Genomic DNA, 14,993 nt, shown 5'->3' with positions numbered 1-14,993 from the left:
ATTACTTTATACACACACGTTCCCGGGAATTAAAAAATCGCGGACGCGATTTGTTCCTAATTTGCAACGTAATCGTGTCTTATCGTCGCCAAATTCGAACGATTTGCACACCAGTCGCGCCTTTTCCGTCGAAGGTGTCGCCCGACGTTTCTTTTCCGCGCTTAGGCTTTCAGCTTTCGATCTTCGCCGCGGCGACCAGTTCTCGTTCGCGTCACGCTGTCGGTTTTTACAACGTGTCGCGGGGTCCGAGCGGAATATCATTATCGCGAGGTTAACGCGGTCGATAATCGACACGTTTCTATCAGCGACGTTTTTCCATCGCGGTATGAATAATACCGAGTGAATTTGCGCTAGGAAATGCATTTTCTAAGATGCGTTTTTATTCTTTCGAACTTACGACGTGTTAAGGGTTACGAAACACTAGTATAATCGAAATGGTTCAAGAATAAAAGCACCGAAGTCGAAGAGGCGTTAGATGTTGACATAGGAAAATTATTTCAAGAATTTCTTAACCAACTTCGTAGGAATTTATTTTGTTGATTTCCTCTATTCCCTTTTACATCATAAAATAGAGACTCCCAGTTTCCACCCAGTCGAAGTACACCTCTCCATTTGAATTCTTCTCGTCTCAAACGTCGAGTATAGATCGAAGTATCATTAGTGGACCCAGCGCAAGGAGCAAGCGGAAACCGCGTCTCTGCCGGAGCCTGGTGCCTCGTGCCACGCTTCCACCAGGTTGAAACACGTCAATTGGCCCGTTTTACGGAGCGGCTGGGGCCGTGTTCCGTGTGATTTATAACCGCGAGATGGCCCGATTTCTGGTACACACCCTAGAACGGGAGCCTCATTATTTCGCGCACCCTGTAATTTGTCCACTCGTCGTGTGCCCCGACCGAACCCGAAGCGGATTCCTCGACTTTCTTGGAACGGTCCGAGGGCCGTTTCCAAGCCGGCGTTTAGCCCCGTAGCCGTTCATTTCCTTCATCGTTGATAAACTCGTGTTTACAAACCGATCGTGTACGGTCCCGATTGAGTCGTCCTGCTGTAATCGACTGTCGTGGCCATTTCACATTTGCCTTTGTCTTAGGTTCGTCACTGTTCTTTTGACATGGAAATTTTGATTAGGGGATGGCGGTTCTCTGCACGTGGTTGTGTCAATCGCACAGGTGACGGCCTTTTTGGAGCAGTAGACATAGAAAGGAGCGATCGCTTTGATCTAAGTTAGGCTGACATTCTTTAATTAAATGTTTTACTATAAGGCGCTCGTCATGAAAGTTGCATAGTGGTGGCTGAATGTACTCACATTGTTCTGAAAAATCTCAATTCCTTTAACACGAAACATAATTTCCCTCGACAAGTATAAACTCGATTCCCCATCCAACTAACAAACAACTGTCATCCTCGCTCGAAACCTACGCAACAATTTCGTCCATCCGAAGATTCCAAGGTTCCCTGGCGATTACCATACACACTCAGGACTCGGTTACAGTCTCTTCCCGTAATAATGGTCCAACCGTGCTAAAGATCCACGTTCGATACGGTCCAGCGACGACCAATCGATTCCGTTTCTCTCGATCGGAGCGTTATCGTACGGAAGATTGATTCCGGTCGTGGTCTCGGCCGCAACGGGACGGGAGGCGAAGAGAAAAATCCCGCGAAACGAGCGGTGATTCTTGCCCAGGTTCCACGCTCGCCACGTGAACGGCGATGTTGATGGCTTTACGTAAGCCATCGTGGCAGACGTAACGCACAGGCGAATCTGCCAATCACGGGAAGCCCGGATCCTTATGCAAGGAGCATGATTGGCCGAGTCATTTACGGATTAGACGTCTTACGCAAATCTTCTGGCGAACCAACGGTGTGCGTGTCGTGGCTCGCCTGCGCGCAGGAAGTTCGATTCGAGCGCACGAACACCGTCTGTACATACTCGAATACACGCGTACGCTTGTACACGTTGGCCTATTTAATATTCTATTTTTCTGATTGATGATAATTAGTGCATTAGAGTGACGTTTCAGCAGATGAGCGGGTAATGAATATTAATATACTGTTTAATGGAAGTGATTGGTGCGCGTTGGATTTGATTGCATCACGTTCCAGCCGGACAGCAACACGGGAAAACAGGATCTCGACGTTTTATTTGGCCTCTGACGGACACGTTCCCCCTCTGTTTTGCGATTCGAGGGTAAGATGCTCGAGAAAGTTGGGTCTTTTTTCGGCGAGGAGGAGGGGGGGGGAGGGAGGGAGTCCGAACGAGGAAGTCGTTTAAATAGGTTCACCGCGGTTGGGACGAGTTTCTAGGCGACATGGTTATCAGGAGCAATTACAGAAACTTGTTATTTGAATATACTTGCGTCTCGTCTGTTTGCCAACACAATAATTGGTTTTTCCGGTTTTTTCTGTAATTCGTATTTTCTTTACCTGTTTCTTCATTTTTTGCTTGTTAAAGCTTGCTGTATATATCCTTCGAGGAAACTTTCGACGGTTATAAATATATATTTTTTTAAATAGCCTACGCTGAAATAACTTTCTTTAAAAAGTCTCTATTAATAGACACAGTTAGAAATGAGAAAACTTGATTCGAGTCGACACTGTTCGACGAGTAAGATCGCGGACGACCCCGATGTACCATTGCGTACGATTTTCCCACCGATTTTGCGCGGTTTTTCGACGCGAATTGATTTCCAGGTCATCGCCTTTATCGCCCATTATCGCCGCGACGCGTTCTCGTTGTTTTTATTTAAGCCGCGATAAAATTAACATGCAGTGGCGATACGCGTACTCAGGAGTTCACTTTCTCCGAGGTCGAGTTCGCCTTGTTGCGGGCGTGGGGGGGGGGGACCCGATATTTTCATACGGTATCGACGTTAATTAGTACGTGTTAATAAGTATTTCTCTCGACGAGGAGAGAAAGTGGTGAAAAATTCGAGCGGAGCACGCGAGCACCTCGTTTCTTCTTCGTGTCCAATACCTGCAATTAATGATAACAGAATGAGTTTATTTCGCTCGGAAAGTGCGTTGCAAAATATGGTACACGCGTTTTCATGATCGATGTGGGTTTCTCTTACAAAGGGAATCAGGTTCGTACGAATTGTGCGAATATTTTCATCGTGAAATCGATTCCAACCATCCCTTAACCGATGTCAATTTCTCTAACGCGCGATGATCTCAATCTCCTTGAAGTCTTCTTCATGTATTATGCGTCTGTATGGATCTTTCAGAAGTGAAATTGATCGACTTGACGAAGTAATGCTAAAATGCTAAAAATGTGCTGTTTCAAATTTAATTACCCGAGTAAAATAAATCACGTAAATCGCGGAATAAATGCATCAAGATTTCCCAGAAGTTGAATGCTCCGTAATTATTCCATTTAGGCTCCGTAAACACAGGAAGGAGGGCAGCAAGCTTTAATAATCAGGAATCATCGCGTATTCGTCCGATCGCGGCGTGAAATTGCCAATAGCCACGAATAAAAAGGGCTGGGTAAGGGCAAAGAGGGTTGGCGGGGCGTCGAGTCAAGGGCGGAAACCGCAAAACCGCAAACATCCTCCGCGCCGCGTACAATCATATCATTACCTTCTGCGGTCCCGTCATTCTGACACCTCGTTTCGACCCGTCATTTGTCATCGACGTTGCACTTTGCTGCACCGCGACCGCTTAAGGAACGTGCAGTTAAAGCGCCGCCATTCATTCAAGCTAGTAGTCGGCGGTTTTCCTGATTGCACGAAACGCAAACCGCATCGAATAATCACGAGCCTGTACCCTCTTTAAGGGACTGGGGAATATTAGGTATACGTGGCAATCAGGCCTGTGCCAACGTTCAAAATCGTACACCTTGATTCATTAAAAGGAATATTTTAAGCAGTAAGTTCCGTTCAAAAGTATTGCTTGTATAACATCTTAAGCAAAATTATAATGGAATTTATAATGCATATAATTTTCATTATATTTATTAATATCTTCATAGACAAGTACAAAGACGCACTGAAATTGTTCTCATCTGACATAATATTTTGTTGGTTCTCCGTTGCAAACGTAAACATTGCTACATATTTCCACTTTGACTACGACTCGCGTGACTGAATGTATATTTTATCAAGTATCAAAGAGTTTCTTCGCGTAAGTAAATAAATGAGTAAATGTTGCAGCAACGAACTGTTTGAGTTCGAAGAAGGAAATGCAAGTCACATGTTTCGTGCCATCAGGTTTCAGGAAAAGCCCTGGCTGAGAGGCATCTGCGAGTGCACGTGTGTTTACTTGCGTGTGGGGATGGTAGCCCTTAAGGCCACTGTGTAGTGGGTCAGTTTTGAGACAGTTTAGTGACGGGGAAGAGCATGTTGTAGGAACTGAAAATATACTGATGAGGAGTAGTAATAGTGTTTTAAATCCTGTGATTTAGTCCTGTGGTTACTCTCTGACATGTATGATTAGGTCCTTTATGTATCCTACCTGAATAGAGTGGAGCAATTTATGATACAATATTGTGGAAACATGTAATATAAAGGTAGAAAGAAACTTAATGTGAGCAAATAAAAGGTATCTCAGAGTATAAATGAAAAATAAATGATTACAGTAAAAAATGGAAATATTTTTAGATGCTCGTGTAAGAAAAGAGGAGAATGGAAATTTTCTAGAAGAGCTGTATTTTCTGGAAAATGTGGTACGAGGAAAGAGGGTTCGAAAGGGACCTGGAAGGCGTGCAGAAGGAGGCTAAGAGGGCGAAGGGAAGCTTTTTTTTTTGTCGACTCAGCTAGCCGAACTCTCTGGTTCGGCTGGCAAGAGTCGTTGCTCGCGGCGGCCACGTCAATTTGTCGAAATTCGTTCCGAATCGTTTTATGTCTGCCACGCCGCGAGACGCGACCCGCTACCATGCGTACACAATGCCTTTGCCCATAGTGCTACCACATCCCCGAGCACCGTTCACGAACCTTCGATAATTCGTCTCGAGACCTTTAAGGACACATAAACATTATTTCCTTCTCTAGAGAGAGAAAGCTTACGTTTTCTTCCCTTTGCACCAGCCACCGAGTGACCGCTCGCCAGGGGAATTATTTCCTAAACGAAGGCCCCAGTCACCGATACAAATGAACGAATAACGATACTAATTAACTCCTTCGTTTATTTCGATATTAAAAATTCCTCGAGAGGAAATTATTAGACGCAAGGCAGCTTGGCCGAAATTGTTTGGACGTAGCACACTAAATAAGAAATAAAAGGTGCGGGGTTTTTTGTTTATAAACGATACTCGTTAAATAGTTGTTTCTATGTTAATCGCGGGAATGCAATTATATTTGTAACCAGTAAAAACTGGCTCGTGTAATGTCTCTTTTTAAATCGAAATTGTTCCATCCTAATGTGTACGTGTGAACATTGCATTTTATATGTTGCATACACCGCGCCGTGCACTTTCTCCTTTATTTTACCCCGCGAGAAAAAGTCCGGAGGAGTGAGGTCAGAACTGCTGGCCATGTTTTATCCATCGCTCACTCACCGTATCTCATGAATGGCTCATGAGGAAATAACATTTTGGGTTCGTTGCATTCCTCGCAATTTCCTCGGCGATATTTTATGTACAATGGATAAGCGTGCCACTTAAAGTACCGGAGGTCGTTTTGGAGTACAACAGGTCCGCGGAATCAAACGTTTACGTCGAGAACTGCAGCTTTCGATACGAAATGTACTGTATCGAATAATTTGTTCGTTTCTTTTGAAATTAATTTTTTTTTAAATGCGAGGCTCGTTTGGAGGCATCGTTCGATAAATTTATTCATGAATTCCTTCTTTGTTCATTTTATTGAATTAGTGGCCGTCAAACAACAATACCAAACTTCACAAAATTAGCAATCTTAAATGCATTGCATACGTAGCTTAAAATCTCGATTCAATAAAGAGAAACCACACTTTCAACTTCCTAGAGCGCCCGACAATGCTTTCTTCTTAACAAGCTTAAAAACTATACACAAATAGCTAAGAATAATCGTTCTACTCCTAAACAAATTCTCGCTACGACATTTTACAGTCTCCAGTCGCGCATAATCGTCTTATCGGGGAAGTTACTTAAATTTCGCGTAAAAGGTCCCAAACCAGTCAATTAGCATAAACCTCTCGGGTTTTAATTAGCGAGAATGGTACAAGTTTAACGACACTTTTTTCCTCGTATCGAGCCACGGAAACGCGTGAATTATTACGTGTTCTTTTTTTTCTTCTCTTTGGAGTGCCACGGTCGAGGTACACTTTAAATCACAAGTGTAGTCCCCCAGTTGCAATGTAGTTGCACCAGCATCGGCTAATCTTATCTTATCCGGTGATCCTCCTAATGCCTTGGCAACCGTGGTCCGTGTGTAACACGCGCTCGCTCGGCCACGAGAATACCGTTGAAAAATATTCTCTGCCAGTATTAATAAAACGATCGATTCCATCTAATAACGTGTCTTCTAACATCTGGAGTGTAAGACCGCGTAATTTTCGTCGCGAAGCTGCTGCGTCAATTTACGCCTTCCTTGACACTGAGGATTTCTCACTCGGGAAAATTATTCTAACACGAAAACTTGTTTCTAAGACCTTTTTCTTAAAGAAACGTCATTTCTTATATTACCATATGGAGCTGGGAAGTTGCACCAGGCTGGAAACGCAGAGTGCTGATTTTTCTTTCATTAAATTAATAATAATAACAATATTCTTCATAGTAAATGGAGTAATTACAAATAGCTACGGTACTCGGTGCACGTATAATGTATGCAAGTAGAAACAATATGTGGAAAATGTAGGCAGAACGTAGGCTAATATTTTGAATATTAATATTCTATTTTGTTCGAATCCATATCTTCTGCATTCGTTCAGCATATTTTTACAAATTTAGTACACTCTGTAAATGCATACAATTTGTAGTCTAATTACAAGTAGGTAATTATTGAAAAATAGATATTTGAGGCAGGTATCTGTTGGAATTTGAGACTGAATTTGAAACGTTTTGGAAATAATTTCTTAAAAAAGCACACGGCATCATGAATTCAGTATAAATATTAAATTATAAAAGCAGTTCGATCAGAGTCCATAGAACGCGTGATCGGTCGCCGTCGGAGCGCGAGAGATCCGTTTCATCGATTGAAAACGTCCTCTATTCCGTTTTGGCGAAATAACGTATCTTTTCATTTTTCCGCCAGCAGGAATCTCGACAATTTGATTCCCTGTGTATCATCTAATCGCCATGTAATTAAAGTCTCCGAAGTTATAGAATGCTGTTCCCAGCCAACGAATAACACCGTGGTAATTTATTTCTCTCTCTCTGCGAGCATCGTGAGGACGCGTTTTTTTTTATTTTTAGTGAGATCGCATATCCACGATGGCTTTCACCTTTTCGCGACTCGCGTTATTTTCGCTGACTCTTATCCGTGGAATGTCTTTAATCTTTAATCAACGATATCGTTCACCGATCAGGAGATTAATTTAGTGTACGCGAGATATACTGCTATTCTGTGTACACTCTGAAAATAAATTGCTCGAAAACAAAACAAGCTCCTCGTCGTGCTCGGATATTGGGTTGCACCGTAATTACGTCCCATTTTTAATTAGAATAAATGCGTGCCGATAAACTTGACACCACCAGTTGTGTTCCGAAGAATATGTACGGTGTGCCATTTTTAATAATTACAAAAAGGACTGCAAACGATAACCAGCAAGTTTGCTTTCTTCGACGATTTACTTGTACTGTTTCAGACGATGTGCTAGTATTTAATTTTTCCCTGACTTTATATTGACATTAAAGTGAATCCACGCCTCTGTCTCACCGTGACTTTCTCCTTTGTTACAGACACCCCCTGTTCCCGCTTCTCGCGTTGATCTTCGAGAAGTGCGAGCTGGCGACGTGTACACCTCGTGAACCAGGTGTCGCGGGCGGTGACGTGTGCTCGTCAGAGAGCTTCAACGAGGACATCGCTGTCTTCTCCAAACAGGTAAGAATCTCGCCCGCTAACAGCAAAAATTTATTCCTGGAACGATCGTGAAACCTGATAAAAAATTCAACCCTCAACAGTGTAAAACCACACTCCATTCTCACGAAATTGAAAGAAAATTTTAAATCGTTCATTACCTTTCAGCTGGCATCAAAATCCTTAATATACGATTTGATTCGATCTATTTCCTCTATAATGCAAAGAATCAATGTCAGAATTCATAACGTTCAACTTAACGTCAATTCCACCATTGACTAAATGTCTGATAGTTTATTAAAAGGGACTTTTAACATTTTGATAATTTTGAGTACCAATGCGTCGAAGCTCGAAAATGTTTTAAGAGTGGTAGAAAGCGTGAAGTTTTATGGGTCATTGCGCCTGAGCGACAGAGAGATTATTAATTGTGATAGGTAGAGACACTTCGGTAATTAATTTCCTACCAAAGAGGAGCGCAGGTGTGTTTCACTGAAACTCGAGAAGCGAAGCATTTAATTCTGTGTTTTGGTGACTGGTTTCATTCATCTGCTTCAGGATTGCATTCACACTGATAAAGGGAAGAATTTCATAAATTAAACGTTCTGAAAATTCAATGTCTAAGGACAGCTCCCCTGTCATTCATCAGTCTTTTTGAGATTTCTGACCTCCGTGAGTCCATTTTCCACGCGGTTACCATTGCGAATCGTGCGCAATGCCTGGAGAAACGGAGCCTTCGATTATCCTTTCTCACCCCCGCGCTCTCCGCGCGTATTCGAGCCTCGTAACTCCGTAATTCTATGCGCCTTATTAAGATGCAAATGTCATGTCAATTTCGCAATTCTAACAGACTATCCGTGAGCACGCGCGGTTGTCTCTTGGCGTAATGTCGACATGCCCACGGATAAATAACTGAACGGCCAGAACCAGCGACTTAACCCTCTTTATGTCCCTCCACTGCCGACTCCGCTCGATCTGGATAAAAATTAAAAACTGTTCGGTATCCACTCCTTCTTCTTGAGATAATTCCGCAAGCATAAAAAGAGGAAATATAGATGTCAGTCATACAAGTGAAAACAGTCAATATTAATCAAAGGGATTGAATTCGTTTGTTGAAATTTTCATTAATTATAGTAATTGGAGTGTTTAGTTTTTCTGTTTCATCCTTGGCTTAATTCACAGACACGCAATCCTTGGCTCTACCGCATACCACACAAAGTCAAGCGAAAACAAAGCCTAATAAATTCCCGATAAAGTCTCCCAGAATATTTCAGCTCCTTTAGGAACAGAAATAAAATATCCGTCGATTGTCGAATTACTTCGAGATTAAAACTGCGCCTCCATCTTGCCTCTTTCCAAACGGCGATTGTTCCATTTCGGTTGTTTACCATTTGTCGCGTTTTTTCGCAGCAACCACGGACGCTGGGAAACGAACGACGGATCGTAATCTCTAAATATAGAGCGTCAGTAATACAGTAGCAACTGCTTCGAGCCAACGCCACGGCGAGATAACGATAAGAGTTAAGCCTCGACGCGAGGTAGGATAAGATGAGGTAGTTGGTCCGTGTCTTAATTCGACTGCGTCATTGGTGTTCGATTCGAGAAGCTCTACACTTGGAAATTTCGCAGATCCTGGCGCTCGGCGAACTTGTTGATCCGTCACACCTTGAATTTTGTTTTTCTGGAGTTCTTATTCGAGTTCGAAATTTTTTTGTCCAGAGATTGTGAGGTCGAGATAACTTAGAAATTCTAAGTAATCTACCTGCTAGATTTTCGTTTAAAAATATTAGTTGTGCTGCGAAATTTTGGTTAAAAAGCTATGAAATCTTGGCTACGAAGGGGGTGGAAGAAATCGAGCAATAGCGCGCAGAGGGGGAGGCAACCAAGAGGGAGGCGCAATTTTTATGCGAAGATAAACCGCGACTAGCGGCTATCTGACTGCGCGATATACATAGGTGCCGATACGACGTCCCTCAATCTAAATGTGCTGCATTCGTTAGCATCGACTAACCGCGCAAAGAACCACCGCCAAGGCAACATTTTTATCGTCCCGTCCCGTCACGGCTTGACTTAATCGCCACGGCTTTGTTTCCAGGGCCGAGTTCTCCCTGAACACGACGTGTCTTTGCGAAATCGTTCCGTTGACACGGAAGAACGACGATTGGGAGGCCCTCGTTCGTCCAGGTACCGAATTGATAAGTCATTTCGATGGGAGGTAGTAAACACTAGGCATGAGGTGCAGAATTTGGATCGTTGGACGAATTGTTGTTTGTCACTATTCAAAATTTTGCAGGATTTTATTTAATTTCTGTATAGGTTCACGGAGAATACATGATTCAAGTGGTTTGAGTTGGGGGAGCAGGGTAAAAGGAATCTGGAGATAAGTGTGGCTCTAGAGATAACCCTAGAGATCTAACTTACAGTCTGTTCTCGAATATTCTTTGAAATGAAAAAACAAAAACGGAGTATGAGCGCAAAAATTGCATTATTTTATAGAATCTAGGAGCTTTAAATTTGTCTGGCAGTGAATAGGTTTAATCACAAGTTATAAGGGGTTGGTAAGAGGGTAACATTAATTGCATTGCCACCACGGCAATCTGAAATTCACGAGGGAAAAGGATTTTTCTCACACGATGAACATCAGGAGCAATCTTTATGGCTGCACGCAGAATGCCTGAACGTGCGTAGCCCCCTGACGGAGGAGATGTTTTTAAAAGGCCCAAATCGTTCCGCGGCGCAGGGCCCCCAGTATAGGTTCTCCGGTTACCTACGCGTGTCCTTGAGAGGACTCGTCTCAGGTGAGTTACCAACGAGTGAGAAGCAAAAGAGGAAAAGCAAAACGGGATAAAAGAGAGACGAAGAAAAGGGAACGATGCAAGTCTTCTTCCGGCTCGTTGCTCGCGTCTCTCGAAGCAACGGGGCCCATCGAAGCTCATCGAGGATTTCTGAGAACAGTTATGGCATTTCGACCTGAATTGGTCAGACTTTCCTAGTGAAGATATTCCTACCACAGTATTCGAATAGACGCTAGGCTATTTCCGTCGAGGAGGAACGTGTCCCAGAGTCGAGATTCATTTGGAGTTGGTTTGAAATCGGGCCCAAGGGACCTTACGGACGCATTCCCTCACGAAACAGCCGCGTGCGACAACCCATGGGCTCTGGAATTAGGGAAACCGCAAGATTCTTCATCGGCGATAGCTCGCCTATTGGTTTCTGTTTGAAAGGAGGACGTAAGAAGGTTTCATACTCTTCTACAAAGGAAGTGTTAGTATTCTTCACATTATATTTGTTTCGCCTGTCTGCTCGTCTCCTCAGCACAAATACTATCGGCTCTTACAATATAAACACAGCATAATACAATCAAACATCACAATAACACGACTTACATTATTTACAATTTTCCCCAAGTATCTAAAAGCATATAAAGATAATTATAATTATAGTCCAAATGAATTCAGTACAGATAACTTAATATTCCACACTTTCTTATCGCTACACCGATTTTCTTAAGTATTCAAAAGCGTATTAAGTCTATTAAAATTACAATACAGATACATTCAGTACAGATAACTTAAGAATTCTACATATTCCGTGCAATTTCGGGATTCGCAAGATACAATTTAACGACTTGCACCGTACGTCAGGCGCATTATCGATGCAATTAATTTCCCCGTCGCGCTAACGAGTCGCGATTCGACTATGACATATCGTCCTACCTCGGGCTATCTGCGCGGTGGATCGCCTTCATGGACGCGAATCCTTCGAGCCAACCAACGAGGAAGCCGTGCGTTGGCCAGTTGGATGTGTCCCGCTAATTCAGAGATTGCTCGCGCGGACCCCCGAGCGGATAAACAAATTGTCGAGGGGGGACACTCCCTGGTTCGGGACGGATAATGAATTTTGATATCGAGTCGCAAGCATTAGGCGACTCCGCGTGTTTATCTCCCGCCTCGTCCGGGACTCAGGCTACGTTTTCCTCGCCCGATATTCATTTTGCTCGTCCGCTGTCGTCGCCACAGATTACACGGCCGATTATCGTCCGAATCCTCGCCCACGCGTTCTTTATTTCCCATCGATCTGTCGACACGGTGGTCTAGAGTCGTGTACATACTCGAAGCAGAGAGCTGAGAATATTCTCATGTAGATACAGACTAGTTCAATACAAATTATTTAATTGTGATTCATATTGTTTTCACATTGTTACAAAGGTCTAAATAAAAACCACAAATTAACGAGACAAGAAAAAAAAGAAAGAAAAGAATATCAAAATTCAATAAATTTCTTATTAGCACACAAGCCACAATCCGACTAATTCGATCGAACCTTGCGAATGAGGTTCTCCGTGTTGTATTCGCCGTGTACCATGCGAATAAAATTCAGCTCAGAATGGCATGGCAGCGGGTACACGCGTGAAAAGATAAGCAGGTGACAATCCTCTTGCGGCGGGTTTCGAGGCGTGTCCGTTCGGTTTCGAGCCCTTTTGCACCCCGTCGATGCTCCGAAAACCCGTCAAAAGGGCCGCGCTGGCACGTGATCGTTAAGCGCGTTGTTTCGGTTGCGTGCGCGGTGGTAGGCTGAGCACAGCGCATGCGTTACGGGAATCCCGCGCTGTGCCGAGCATGCGCGGTGTCAGTCGCGCCAAAGCCATCGTGGAGTCCGTGAGAAGCAGCGACCCGTGGCTTGGGGGGCCGCGTGGAGGGGGTAGAAGGGGTGCCGAAGCTGGTGGAGCGCTGCTCATTTTCTGCCATTGTAAATTGATCTATTCAATGGGGGCCTGGGCATTATCCCCGGTGCGGTCCACGCATCGTGTGCCCTATGGGGCCTCGATACATTCCGCGCGAGCTCCCTTTTTGCGCGTCGCCTGCGGAAGGTTCAGCTTTTGGGCTCGGCTGCGACGTAGCAACGCGCGCCGCGGGAAGCGTCCCGCTGGGCAGCGTTGCGCTCGCGAGCGTATTGTTGTGCCCTTTTTTACCCAGACGGATCGCGGCCTGTCCCAGTTTTCGTGCCCATCGGCCGGCGGGGCGCTCCGCTGCGAAAATTTCGCTCTCGACGGCGTCCTGGGGCGCGACGTTGCGCTTCGCTGCGCTCGAATTAATCGGCCACCTCCAAAGGAGCATCGACGCTCTTTGAGGCGGTCCGATGCTCCCGGGGAAGTACCTAAAGACGCGAGAGCGCGAAAATTTTGAATAATAAGTGGAGGTAAACAGGCACTCGTTTGTAAATAATTAATTTAAATCATGAAACCGGATATTTCTAACTGAAATTGAAACGATGTCACTGTCACACAGTGTACTTGTTTTGACAACTCTGTCGAGTTTCTCGCGGTTACAATTTTGTAAAGTTCACGACATTCGAATCACCCGGGCCTAAAATGGATTCCTCTGATTGGTGCGTGCTTTGTATACCTGGAGACACCGAAACGACGCGGAGGAGCGCGAAACGTGGGCGATATGGATGGCCCTCGCGATCCCAGGACGACGGTTGTCCCGTACTCGGTCCCGTAAAGGCAGCCTGAAAGGAGACGAGCGGGAAACGACGGACGAGGACCCGTCGGGATTTATTGGTGCAATTAGAATGCACCTCCGGGGGCATTAAACCCTTGTAAAACGATGGCCCCCGCACTGACAGCCTGACTAATAGGGCCGCGAGACGTCCTCCGCGCACGCTACCTGCTTCTCCACCTCGGAGGTGTGGACACCGTTGTCTATGAATTTATGCACCTGGCTCATTTTTTTCCGCTCGAAGAAAGCGCGAAGTATAGCTGGACAAGTTCGAGATGATCCCTACAGTCGAGAAACGTTGGTCTTTCACTGGAAACTTCGAGTTAAATAACTTTATAAATCCAGGTCTTAGTCAATACAGTTTGGACAATAAACGAAAGAAAGAAGAATCATTTCCCATAGTGAAGGATGCTTCCTAACAGATGTTTCCTTCTAATGGACTATGATACCCATTGTCTTATTCACAATTATCCGTGATCGAAACTCCCAGATTCAGTCGAATGCATAATTAACCTGTGAGAACAAAGATTAAACGTATGCCATTCGAAGCTGTCATCCGGAGGCTGAAGTTACGATGTCTATCCATTAAACCTGAATTGATAAATTGGTGCCGTATCCAGTACGCTTCGAATAATGAACGAAAGGTTCACCAGCGCCCAGCGTTGACACGGTTCTTGAAAATATTTCTTAAGAGCGATCTCTCAAGAAGAAGCGGGGTCTACGGATGGGAAACGAGGGATTATCTCGGGCGCAGTAAAACGAATTGCAACGTAAACTTTATGGCACCTTCGCTCCTAGCCCTGAATCTGTCCCGTGGAATGAGACTTTCTTCCGTCACGGGAAAGCGCGCTGTAAAACAATACTACAGTCGAACCAGCTTTGCCAAGGTTACTCGTGGATCCCAAAAAAATTCGACTATGGACTCGGCGGCTCGTTGACTTTGGCAAACCTTGACTTGCACACCTCCTTGGTACCTGGCTAGAAAAGGGTCGTAAAAGTTGAAGAAAGCTGCCACGGGTCTGGGTGGCGCGAGATTCGCACGAGTCGATGGAGTTAATCCGGCTGTAAATAGAAATTTCGTTTATGGGCGCTGTTTAACCGTCACGAATGGGACAACTGGAGGCTGCTGCGCTTGCACCGCTGGTGGACATGATGGTTTGACGTGGATGAAGGCTTGTCGGAGATGGAAGATTAATGGTTTAATCGGGGGCGAAAGGAGGACCTGGGATCGTCATTTTTTGGGGACAGGGATAACAGATGGGAAGTCGATTGAAAAAAATTGCTTCTGTTGTCTATTGGAGAAGGAATGTAATGGGAGAAATGGACGAGAAACACTTACAAGTTACAGATTATCCAAATATTCGTATCGAAGATACACACACGATGACTAGATAGTGTATGTATATTGATTTTTGGACCATCTGACAACAGCTTCTATAATTGAAGATTCGAAAATGGATCTGGACCTGTAAACTTCAACCCTGAAGCGTTCGTAGCTGCCCAGCAGACAATTCGTCGACAACGCGGTGCAACGAGACGAAACCGGTCCAGGATGGGATAAGCTGGC

The 14,993-nt window shown here is 44.5% G+C and overlaps 1 protein-coding gene across 5 annotated transcripts in view; it reads left to right on the top strand.

The window, feature by feature from the left end:
- LOC128880403 (homeobox protein homothorax) overlaps positions 1-14,993 on the top strand; it is a 440,840-nt gene that overhangs the window by 16,587 nt on the left and 409,260 nt on the right. For all 5 annotated transcript variants that reach the window (XM_054130450.1, XM_054130449.1, XM_054130448.1 and 2 more), the window contains exon 3: positions 7,811-7,952. In XM_054130450.1, coding sequence (XP_053986425.1) covers positions 7,811-7,952 — 142 coding nt within the window. The remainder of the gene's footprint in view (positions 1-7,810; positions 7,953-14,993) is intronic.

Source organism: Hylaeus volcanicus, chromosome 7, assembly GCF_026283585.1.
Source record: "Hylaeus volcanicus isolate JK05 chromosome 7, UHH_iyHylVolc1.0_haploid, whole genome shotgun sequence".
NCBI lineage: Eukaryota > Metazoa > Arthropoda > Insecta > Hymenoptera > Colletidae > Hylaeus > Hylaeus volcanicus.
This window is presented reverse-complemented; position numbering and strand designations above follow the sequence as displayed.